General features: G+C 45.8%; 1 protein-coding gene across 10 annotated transcripts in view; it reads right to left on the minus strand.

The window, feature by feature from the left end:
- Positions 1-12,342, minus strand: part of grik5 (glutamate receptor, ionotropic, kainate 5) — a 97,625-nt gene that overhangs the window by 6,890 nt on the left and 78,393 nt on the right. For 5 of the 10 annotated variants that reach the window (XM_049731444.2, XM_049731437.2, XM_049731438.2 and 2 more), the window contains 10 exons: positions 11,499-11,603; positions 10,212-10,319; positions 7,074-7,277; positions 6,184-6,297; positions 5,475-5,584; positions 5,192-5,365; positions 4,396-4,561; positions 3,205-3,430; positions 2,575-2,703; positions 2,147-2,313 (listed from right to left, as the gene is read on the minus strand). In XM_049731444.2, coding sequence (XP_049587401.1) covers positions 2,147-2,313; positions 2,575-2,703; positions 3,205-3,430; positions 4,396-4,561; positions 5,192-5,365; positions 5,475-5,584; positions 6,184-6,297; positions 7,074-7,277; positions 10,212-10,319; positions 11,499-11,603 — 1,503 coding nt within the window. Of the gene's footprint in view, positions 558-2,146; positions 2,314-2,574; positions 2,704-3,204; positions 3,431-4,395; positions 4,562-5,191; positions 5,366-5,474; positions 5,585-6,183; positions 6,298-7,073; positions 7,278-10,211; positions 10,320-11,498; positions 11,604-12,342 lie in introns of all 10 variants that reach the window. The other 5 variants (XM_049731445.2, XM_049731446.2, XM_049731440.2 and 2 more) reach the window with 3 other exon arrangements.

The following is a 12,342-nucleotide window of genomic DNA, read 5'->3' on the forward strand; positions in this document are numbered from 1 at the left end:
GAGCAGAGAGAGTTATTACAATCCAGAGACACGGCAACACCCAATGTCGTTTAGTGCAGCCGTTCCCAACCACAGACCCGCTTTGTCCAATTAGAGTGAAACCTCCTTGATGTCTACAAAAACTAAAAAAAAAAATGTCCGTAGCGACGCTGATTTAGGACTAGACTTAGATTATTTCAGATGGCGTTCAGCAATTTGCTCCTCTCACTCTCTTCGAGTGTCAAAACTTGTTTGATTCCAACGTGTTGGGATTATCACATGACTGAGATTGACAGGCCCTTGATTTCAAAATAAAACTTATTTCAGGTTCTGCCAATTCATCAAACATTTTGGAGGCTCCAAATGGCGCAACACCCCCCACCCCCCCACCCTGCAATGGTACCAGTCCGCGACTGAGCGGTTGGGGACGGCTGGTTTAGTTCATGGACACTTCATCATGGCAACGTGGCGCTCAGGCAGGCCGGCCACACACGCGCTCGTCACCACAAACAGCATTCAAAAGAAAAGGTCATGGGCTCACAGAAACAGAAACAGTACTCTTTGTCAGAGAACGCCGACTGATGGACAGATGACAAACAGAGAGAAAGAGAGAGAAAGAGAGAGCAAGAGAGAGAGACAGCGACAGTGAGATGGGGGAGAAGAAGGAGAGGAAGAAGTAATGCAAAAGATGGAAGACCAAGAATACCAGCAGAACGTGAAGCAGGGGCTCTCAAACTTTTGGGGCCCGGGGACCCCACCCCTTAAAAGATGTCAGATTTACTTGATACGTCACGCAATCATGTCACAGCTTTTCATTGGCTGAGAGCTAATTGTTTCCGTACCTTAGTTCTCTTGGTGTGTACTGAAGACACATGTTTTCCTAAATAATATGATACAACATTTTATTCCAAATAACCTGAAAAGTACGAGTCACGGAAAGTCTCCGGACCCCAGTTCTTAAAAGGAGACAGCGACATTTAAAGTCGGATCACAACGTGGCATTATGTAAGCAAATATTGTCAGTTGACAATATTGCTCCTGTGTAGCAGCACGTTTAGTACACAAACAGCTGACATTTTCGCTTAACACTCAGAGATGTGCGCTGACCTTAAAAACAGGCAGAACATGCAAAATGGACGCAAATGGCAGTGGGGAAAGTGCTGCCGTTAGCATTTCAATGAGTCTTATGAGAAATCAAACCTGACTACACTAGAAGGAGGGGGAAAAAAGCTGAGTACAGCGCATGATGGGAAGATTTTGATCAATCTGACTTTAAATTGCCGTTTGGACGATACATTGCTAATTAGTAGCGTGTTAGCTTTTCATCCAGTCAAATTAGCATTACTGGTTTTAGTCGGCATGAGGTAAAATCTTTCCGAATCTGCCCAATTCATGATGGCTTAAAGCTGCTATGTAAATACAGTAAGCCCTCGTTTATCGCGGATAATTGGTTCCAAGACCATCCGCGATATGTGAAAATCCGCGAAGTATTATAAAAAAATTTTTTTTTAGAAAAAGCTAAAGGTGTATGTACTGCAATTGTGTGGACACTCCCTGCCTTCTGCTGGCGTGTGGGCAACTTTTGTGCCATAGTTCCTCAATTTAGAAGGTTTATTTTGAATTTGTGATTTTTTTCTTTTTTGGGGGGGAAGAAAATCCGCGATGTACTGAAGCTGCGATAATCAAACCGCAATGTAGCGAGGGATTACTGTATATCTTAGCATTTTGTGTGGTTTAGACCTCTGAAATACAGCTCATACTCAGGTTTGTGAGGTTAACTATATATTATAGCATTCCACCTCTTTGCATCTCAGCATTAGTACAAAGATTACTATTATTGTTAGAAATGTAAGATCTTTCACCCAAGAAACCTAGTAAGTGTTGTGTGAAAAGGCCTGCCTTAGCATCTTCCATAATCAGGTTGCTATCTTGGCCTTTGTTAGCATGCCACCTAATAGCATGTTATCCTTCTATCTTGGCAGGTGTTAATACTTCTGACTTGCACAATCACCTCATGTGCACGTAACAGACATGAAGCCCAAATAAAGTGGGACAGCACACACAAATGGAGACAGTTTCGGAAAAGAAACAAACCACTCTCTCACACACACACACACACACATACATGCATAAGAAAAAAATGGAAAAAGGGTTGGCGGGAACCTACTGGGGTGTGTCCGCGGGTTCGGCGAGGGCAGGTATGGGGGCATACCTCATCGGTCTCTGCCGAGCGGCGCGTCGACCATACAAACTCCATGATGGCCACAAACACGGCAATGATCAGGCCGCAAATGAGCACCACAAAGATGCCGCCGATGTTCTCCATGCCTAGGCCTGACACAAAGCAAGAAACAGAGAAGGACCGCAAATGTCTTAATGGGAAAACAGTTGCTCGCTTTAAATTGACCGACTTGCAAATGGATCAAGATTTACTTCTGTAACAGTCCAGACAGAATTAAATATATCAAATCACTGATCAAGTGTAGAAGAAAGTTAGTGTTTGCATGAGAGACAGCTGCCGTTTTGATGGATAGGGAACAAAAGTAAAGCTGCCCATGCTTTTTAATATCAAACAGGATTGATGAGTGGAGTGACCTTTGGCCCGGTGGTCCTCCTCCTTGGGACACTGCCCTCCCTCCCACCACCTCCTCTTCAGGATCTCCAGCCTATTGTTCTCCTGCAGCTGGAGGATGGCCAGCGTGATCTCGTCTCGAAACGGCGAACCTGGACAATGATGATGAGGAGAGGAAGAAGAGGAAGGAGGAGTGTTTTGACTTTGTCATATAGGGTGAAAATAAATGTTTCTTTCCTTTCGGATATCCTTGTCGATATTATGAATTCAATAATTTGTGAAACAGAATTGTAAAAAGTTCTAATCACTTGCTGTGTTCAAAAAGAGGTTTAAAAAAAATGGAAAATATATACAAATATTTCTATCTATATATCAAGGTACCAATAGTGGCATAGAGTCTGAGTGCATGAGAAATGAGAAAAAATTGAGTTAACCCACTCCAGTTGTTCTTTGCGACTCAATTATGTTCAAACACAAGATGGAAATATAAATTGGCGCCACGCCATTAATTAAAAATGTGAGCGGCTGTTTGGTATATTGGAACGCTTGAAGATTCTTCTTGTTGATTAAGATTCCACTGTGCAGATAAACGGGCGTGGAAGGCAAAAGCGATAAGCTGACCTACTTGCGCAAGGAGCGGCGGCTTTGCGTACCCAGCGGCATGCCGATGCCGTAGCCTTTGGTGTCCAGCAGGCCTCCAATTTGCGTCAGGTTGCAGTTGAGGCCGCGGTGGTACTCGTTCATGGTGCTCTCCATCAGGAAGGCGTACTTGGAGTTTACCACGCGGGCGATGCCCTCCTCCGTGCTCTTGACGAACACGCTGGGCTGCTTGGAGTTCATATAGTTCCACATGCGCTGGTACGTCTGGTAGCGAGAGTTCTAAGGATGGCAACAAAGAGGAGGCAGTGGGCACAGAACGTAAACAAGCTGAAATACTATACTATAATACGAATGTGAAAAAAAAAGGCATCGTGACTCTCGAATAGGGCTAAAAGACACACGGGCTAAAAATAAGGAAAGACATTGTGCGATAAGCAAAAAGGGGAAAAAGATGCTTGCCGGATAAACAACATTGGAACACCCCGAATGTGAGTGTGTGTGTTTATGAAAATCCAGTGTGAATAATGACGTTTAGGGGAAAAACGTGGCGACACGATGGAGTGCCTGGAGTGTGCCGCAACATTTTTTAGCGGGTTTCATTGGAAGAGGAAACGCGGCGTGTTGGGGAGGGGCGCCAAATACGTGTCTTTGGAATAATAGTCCACAGTGTCGTTGAAAAAAAAAGGAAAGAAAAAGGAAAGTAAAATTCTGAGAACGGCTTCTGATTTCCACGTTCTTTTCTCAGTCACAACACGAAATAAATATTGATCACACTTTCAAATGCTATGATGTTGTGGACTTTGTGCAACACAGACTGGAGAACCACTTCACGCCTGTCAACCCCCAAAATGATTGTCACAATTTACTTTTTTCGCTGTGTTACTCAACAGAAGCATTTTGATCACAACACAAGGGAATACAAACGCTTCCAACCTGGCATGCGGCCATCCGCTCACAGAGAAACAAATACGCTCACCTACTCACATTCCCATATGTAAACACACCTACACGCAAAAACACAACATAAACACACGCAGACTCTTGTTGCGCAAACACAGATGCCAACACGGATGCCCCGAGGCGCTCGTGGAAACAAACAAAGGCGACCGTGCCGCCACTTAAATGCCCGTCACAGCCAATGAAGATAAAGCGGCAGATGTAAGGACAAACATTAAGGCAAATGCGTCACAGCACAAAGAGAAAAAAACCCCCACAAAACAACAGATACGGAAAAAAGGCCTTACCATGAAGAACGTCATGGTGCTCCCTCCGTGGATGGTCCCGTACTCGATGTTGGTCTGGTCGGCCAAGTCGTCAGGGGACTCGATGGGGACCTCCATCCTCTGCACGGTCAGGAAAGCGGCCAGGTTGGCAGTGTAGGACGAGATGATGATGAGAGTGAATGCCCACCTGGACCGCGGCGGAAACAACGGCCATGGTCACTTAGTGCAAAATGGCTGACTTGGGTGTCTTCGCCTAAAACATCAGTTTCAGCTGCGAACATTGATTAGCTCAGCACATAACTTGCAGTCCTCAGGAAAGCCCTCGGATGAGTTTTCCTGTGAGCATTTACTAAACCGTTCGTCTCGAATCTTACGGCAAGGGAAAAGAAGTGAGCTGCACGTCAGCTAAACGACCGAATGGAGACAATCTGCGCTCGCAATCTAATCCCGGTCCTCCAGTTTGTTTGGAGGATTTGTAGATTCATAATGTTACGGGAAGAGCAAGAATCCTTTAATATCCCACAAGGGTAAATTTGATTTAACATTCTGCTTCTAATTTACATGTCATCAAAATGCACACATTTAATCAGAGTGCGAATGATATGCGTCCGAGTCGAGTCAGATTGGTAGTTTTAGTCTGTCTTGAACTTGCCCTCTATCAAAAGCATCCGTGACAACTAACTAGCTATCTAATACTAACCATACACTTTTCACGCCGGTCATGGAGCTAGTTAGATTTTTACTGACTTTACGCCCTGGTCTAAAGGGCCGTCCTTAAGTTCTGTTAGCGTGACGCTTAGCTAGCAGGACAACTCACCACACTCCACTGACACATCTGGTGGACAAGGCCCTGGGCATGATTTCTGAGCCCTGCTGCATGAAGCCGCCGACGGGGAACCACAAGCTGTTGCCCAATGTGTACTGGTTCTCAAGCATGTCCCGGCGCTCTCGCAGACACGGGTGAGGGTTGTACCACTCATAAGGGCTCAGCCTGCTTGAGAGAAGGCAAGTCACCACGGGAGTCCGCAGTTTGATCGATAGGCGCGGCAAGGCCAAATGCAGCGGCAAGTGACCCGCGCAAACTGAATGTGGTTGGCGACCTTGCAGCCAAGAAGAGCACACAGCTCACAGCCAGGTAGGCGAGCAGCATGAAGAGCCAGACAGCCGGCGAAAAAGGGTCCAGGAAGGAGAAGTAACCTGGCTTACGACCCTGAAGAGGAAACGGATCAGCGTGGGACGGACAGAAGGGGAGGTACAAAAAGAGGTCAACAATGGCGCTACCATGTTGTATACCGCCATCCATACTCGCTGCCTTTTGCAATGTCTTTGCTCAAAACCTCATTCGCGGTGTAAAGCTGCTAAGACAGAGCGCTCCACAGCATGTGAATGCCTTCGACTAATTACAAGGTGCAATAGCACAACACTCAAATTAGGCATTTGATTTCTCCCTCAGGGTCACCAATGATTAAAAAAAATGCTATGTACTAGCACACTGGAAAAATCTGACAAAAATAAAGTCAGACCAAAAAAAAAGAAAAGAATAAAAAATATAAAGACCAAAAAAATAAGACCAAAAAAAGAAAAAATGGAGGAAAAAGGTGTAAACATGACCAAACAGGCATTAGTAACCAGTGTAACTGCCTAGAGTCCCTCCCCTTGTCTAGATAATGGAGGGCTGCACCACTGTGGGAGTGATCACAATCATGGCCAGTCAAAGTGGCTTCTCTCATGGCCTGTAAGCTTTCTAAAGTCAAGTCTAAACAAAACAATGAAAGCCAGGAATGGGCGTGCCCTGAAAAACATCCTTACCAGATGAACCCTGTAGAGGATGCTGATCCCCAAGGTCATAAAGGGCTTGGAGAAGTCAATCACTTTCTCGCGCTCCGACGTGATGGTGAAGCCCGCCACGGCTAGGTCGGCTTTCTGAAAATAGATCAAATACGGAGAATAGAGAGCGGCAGATGGAGAAGAAAAAAAAGAGAGAGAAAAATCAAAGCAACACAAGTGTTCAGGTGGGTGCAAAAAGAAAAAAAAGAAGCGTGTGTCCGCACTCAATCGCAGCGGCACAGCAGCCGCCAGTGCTCGAATGTGCTTGTAGAGACATTTGAAAAGAAAGAAACAACAGATACAAATGCATCCCTCTCCTCGTTCTATCCATCAAGCAGATGAGGCTAATTGCGAGGAAGCACAGGCTTGGCAGTTATTTCCACCTGTGCCCCCCCCCCCCCATTAGAAGCTAATTGATGAACATGGGCCGCTAATTAGAGCCAGCGTTGCCTGGTGGTCGAGCGTGGCGAGCCGGTGGGGGGGCACCAGCATGCGGTCCCCACCACGAGGGGACCGCAGTCTGCTAATTGAAGAAAACCGTATGGTAATGGGGGGGGGCTCTCATTTTGGCTACCGCAAAAATGGCTGTCACTTGCTTCCAAGGCCTGGATGGAGGAAAAAAAGACGACATGGGCAATTTCAGTGTTTCTCCCAATTATCACTTTTTGCAAAATCTTGGTGGAGAGCCCGGCCACAGACAAACGGACGGACACATTTATTTGTAAGCCAGTTTGACACAATTCTCTACTTGCCATCCTGCATCACAATGAAGCTGCTCTGGAAAAGTATAGCTACTTCCGTAGCTTTTGCCAGGCACGGTAAAACGGTTTCCCGACCCAAATATTTTGAGGAGCCGCTTTGAGAGGACTCACTCTGTTGATAAGCTCTCCAACCATGCCCGTCCAGGAGCCGTTGGGTTCGGGGGCGCCATACAGCCCGTCGTCCACCAGCTTGATCTTGAAGGAGAATTTTAGGATGTCAGCCAGCTCCCTCAGCATGTCCACGCAGAAGCCCTCGTACTGGTCATTGCCGAGGAAGTCCTGGTAGTTGTCCTTACGCATCACGTACGGGTTTTCCTGAACAGAAGAAATGCATGCACAGACACAGAAAATGGGGGCCTGCTTGCCAATTTGACTCCCAGACTATAACAAGATGGGTTCTTTGTTCTGTCATCATGTCAAAGTCCTTCGAGCTTGTTTCTTGCTTTCTTTTTTTGGATCTTGTTTTGAATGACTGCAGGTTGCTCGGCAGCTTCTTCCCCTGCTCGACTTCCACTTGGGAGCCGTTTTGTGTAATCCTCCAGAGACACCAAAACGAGAGCAAGTGGAAGCTCCCACATCGCTGCCAAAGACAAAATTCACAACTTTTTTCTGTATGTGAGCGCCCAAAAAGTTACTTTCGAGGCTGGTGATGCTACATTCCTAATACTTAATCTACTATCAGAGAGATAGGCAGAAACGGTGAAGTCACACACAATCACGGTTAACAGATGCTGATTGAGATTCAGGACTTTTTTTTTCTAATGTCAATGCTAACAAACAACACAAAACACTATAGAAAGGCTAATAAATAGCTAAATAAATATATAATAAAAAATAAAGAAAATCTATATCTCGTCAATAAGGAATTCATGACATTAGAAAAAAAAAGTAGCTAAAAAGCTTTTAGCTAGAGAGTCTAAGCTAAAAGCAAAGCCATGTGGTTATATTCAATGAATCATTCTTTGTTTCATGTTTAATTTGACAGTCAAATTCAACTGCAAGTTGAAATAAACGAGTTGATTCAAAGTGCAATTCTCATGTTATCACAATGTTGTTTTAAATGTGGCCTTTGTTTCCTTTTTGAAACCCACAGCCTCTCGACTTATTATTTTTCTAAATATTCTTAAGACAACGAATGTGGCCAACGATGGTGTGCCTTTGCATTTGCAAGATGAGTCTGGCGCTTGTTGGGCTGCCGTCGCCGCCGCACAACACATTTGCATGGGTCTCCCGTGAGATGGCCCCAGTCTGACTCCGCTCCAATAGCCAATTGGCCTTTTGTTTTGTTTTTTCAAAGGAAAGAAAATGGCAGGGCTGATGCATTCCGGCTGCTGATGCAAGCGACAGCATTAAATGGTTTGCATTCCAAACAGGTAGCCGTCGTCCACAAAGCTGGGAGGACGAGCTGCGGCAGAACGGCGAGCAAACTAAGGGCAAAAAACTCGCATCAACATGCCACTGAAAGGATTTTAAGTGTGTGTCTGTATGTGTTTTGAGTACAGTATTCCCAACACGCAGCCTACTTCACATTTGGAATTGAGGCGAGAGGCCCCGCCGGGAAAGCTCGGAATTCATTTGAACGAGCGCAGAGCGTAACGGACGCGTGCAACGGACGCAGACTGCAGCGGCAAACGTCACAGAGGCTGCTGCACCTTGTCAAAATTGCGACTCCCCTGCGAGGAGAGAGCCATAACGCTGCTTTGTAAGCACCTTACAAAACATCCTACCTACCCTGCCATACATCACAAGTGCAAGGCAAAGCTTTTCATTTGGTGCAGCAACAGAAAGACCTCTTTTGTTTTTGTGTTTTCATGTTTCAATCCGCACTCCAAAAGATTTCTCATTGATACGACACATCAGGGGTGGCAATTCCGGTCCTCGAAGGCCAGTGTCCTGCATGTTTTCTATGTCACCCCGTTGCAACACACCTGATTCAAATGGTCAGATAATTAGCAAGGTCTGCAGAAGCTGGATAACAATCCTGATCATTTGAATCAGGTGTGTTGCAGCAGGGAGACCTATACAACATGCAGGACACCGGCCCTCGAGGACCCGAATTGCCCACCCCTGCGACACATGCTTCACACACATACTGCTTCCTTCTGGGAATGGGTGAGTATCGGTGCCCAGAGCAGCCTTATTCCAAGGTATCGGTACTCGCAACGACCATCTTTTGGGGCCATTTTATCAGGAGCTAGAAATTAAAACGGAGGAGAGAAGAAAATTGCGGCTAACAAAACGTCACTTCCAGGAATAATGCTATCTTGGCATATGGAGGGCTTAAAAATATCTGTCATTGCTTTTTGGAAGAAATTGTATGTATCAATCATACAAAGGGCATCGGTGCTTGGTATCGGTGACTACTCCAAAATTGATTACTCGTAGGGAACATCCCAGTCGCTTGTTTCCAACGCCGCCGAGGCTCCTGAGCATCAGTTGCCAAACTGTTCCTTCTCGTTACTTCAAGCATCCAAAAATACCAAACAAAAATCGCTCGCAACAGCGGAGCAAGCTGGCAAAGGCAATAAACATTTGGCACCTTTGCTCATCGCACAAAAACACTTTCCTTGCGACTTGGCCATCATTTTAGGGGGAAATCAATTGGCACACACAATTGTGCTAAGAAATTAAGCGACCAAGCACACATTTCCACACTTTGACTTGCTAGTAAGCTTCATCTAGTTTATGAAAGCACATACTATGTGCATTTGTGTGCATGCGTGCGTGTGCGCTGTTGACTTTTCATATCTGCTCTACTTGACACGAGGTGGGTGTACTGTGGTGCTAAATGGACCGTCACTATTCTATTCCTGTAAACATTTCTAACTAGGTCCGATTGTTAGAACTGACCTTGATTAGGCTTTTGTTCCATACAAAGCCAATGGCGAAGGTGAGCACAAAATTAAATGGACTGGGACATTACAACCAGAATGGATCAGTACATGATGGAAAATTGAAATAGTTGACTCTCTGGGTAGTTTTCCCAAATATTCACACCAACGAAAGCTGCACTCGGCATTGGCCCTGTTGCGTTGATTTGAGCAACGCGAGTCTCCTAGTCTGCCCCCACGTCCACTTCATCTCACACCAACGGGAATATTGCAGATTGTTATGTCAACACTGTCACTTCCTATGAGAACAGCTCGAGCCATGAGTGAAAAGCGGGATCTCCAACGACGCAGACACACCCGACGAATACGCCGCGACCCCCATCTTGTGTCGCTGCCCCGAAGGAAGGAGCGACCTTACCAGAATGGTGGTGACAATGAGGGTCTTGTTGGCGAGCGTCTCCGACACGTTAATATCCAGGCTGGTGGAGTTCATTGCCAGGGTGTTGTTGGAGAACCAGATCCCGATCTGAGCGCAAGACAGAAAATGTCCTTGAAGCTTCGGAACCAAAAGAAATATGATTCTACTGTGGAAGGTTATGGCCAGCAAATCATAGTGACACAATGAAATGATGCAAAGCAAATGAAGGAGAGCATAAGACAGTGTTGGTTCCTGCCCGCGCGTATACTTGCAGCCAACAACGAGGCTCTCAAAAGCGGACACGACCAAACCAAAAGGTTGAATTAGGCTGTAAAGTTCTTTTTCTTCATTCCACTCAGACATTTTATCCCACCGCCGAGCCGGAACGTTAATTATAACAAGTGAGACACCAAATTAAAGAACAGCGGCCTTTTATCGGTTGGCATTTGGCGCTAAACACAGGGGCACCAGTGCGCAGCCCCATCTCGGGGGGGCTCATTGCGGGCACGCACACGGGCACTTTTAATCCCGTCTTTGAAAGGACACGGCTGGTCAGTTTTGTGACACGGTGGCTTGATTTTGGGGAGCTGACCCAAAGATCAAACATTCACCAAAACAAGCTCTTTTATGGAAGGTCACGGGGATTATCTCTTTTCAAAAAGACCGTCGCACAAAATACATAAATAAACATGAAGACAAGTAGGGGAATGGATGAGAATGATTATTCTGATTTATTAGCCAGCCCAGAATGCAGCTCAACCTCAGCTCCCTAAAGTCATTAGCGGAAAGACCAAACTGCGGGGAATGGTTACAAAAGAGCCGCGTGATAAAAATCCTGTCCACGTAATGAAATGGCCTCCGCCTGCAACGGCCTTTTGTCCAGTTCAAAGGCAACGCCAAAATTGCTTCCTTTCTTCGCCGTTATTATTCACAGGCCAAATTTTACAGTCATGATCATCCTGGTGAATATTCATGTCTGGTAGGAGCCGTGGGCACCCTTTGGAATTTTCTCAAAATTCAGCCCCCGGAGCAAGAAATCGGACAGACTCACAAATTACGTCTCAGAAAGCCTCGCCTGAAATTTTGGGTTCGAAGCGGCTACTTTAGGCTCAAACAAATTTTCAGTTCAACCAAGCATCATGTTGGTTGTGTGTAGAAATAAAATTTGCATTCCCTCCGGGTGTTTATTGATTTCATATATGCAGCAAACTACTTTCATTTTAGACATGCAGGTAACAAAATAATAATCAACAACTGTCAACAACTGCGTAGCAGATGGCTGCTGACCTCTTTGTGGCCTCCTCGGTGCTTCTCCAGGATCCTCAGGGTGTAGTTGGTCCTCTGACCTTTGCTGTTGAACTCCACGTGTCCCGTCAGGCCGTCGTACTCCACCTGGCAGAGACGAGACCACGGCGGAAGAAGAGAAACCAAAACCAACAACATTACGTCCATCTTTTGATCGTGATGACTCATTCAGGTAAAATGCTGTTGTTGCTGTCACTTCATTTTTTGTTTTATATTTAATACAGAACAACGGTTTAACAGAAAAATTAATGGGAGTCAAATATACTGAAGAATAAAAGCAATTATTTTATTCTATTTTTCATGGATGGTCAAATTTTAGCTCAATTGTTCTCCCTGTTGCGGAGTAAATGAAACATTTCAATTGCTGTCTTGCTGGCCTTACTTTTTTCCCCAGAAAAGGGCCGCAAATGCAGACATTACCATGAAACTCAGTGCTTGAATTCAGTCGGGTAAACGAGGTGGCGTGTTTGTAATGGCGGCTTAACACAAGCATCAATATTTGGCTCCACGACATCAATAGCTTATCAAGGGAAGAATTATCATGATGGAGTATCGATATTTTGTCCCATCCTTTGAGAGCGCAAAAAGCAAAGAGTGAAGGGCTAGCTGGGTCAGAATGGGACCGGCAGCTACGATTCAACGAGGAGACGATGAACTTGAGTGCCCGGGAAAAGAAGGAGGAACGTGGAGGACGGCACTCATCGTGATGTTGACTAACATGGACAGATGTCTGGCCGGTGGGGAGGAGGCAATGAGGGATGGTGCCACGGCCACGTTGACAACGCAGACGCCGTCCTTCTCATACAGACGCACACGCCCAGGCCAC

Source organism: Syngnathus scovelli, chromosome 9 (genome assembly GCF_024217435.2).
Source record: "Syngnathus scovelli strain Florida chromosome 9, RoL_Ssco_1.2, whole genome shotgun sequence".
NCBI lineage: Eukaryota > Metazoa > Chordata > Actinopteri > Syngnathiformes > Syngnathidae > Syngnathus > Syngnathus scovelli.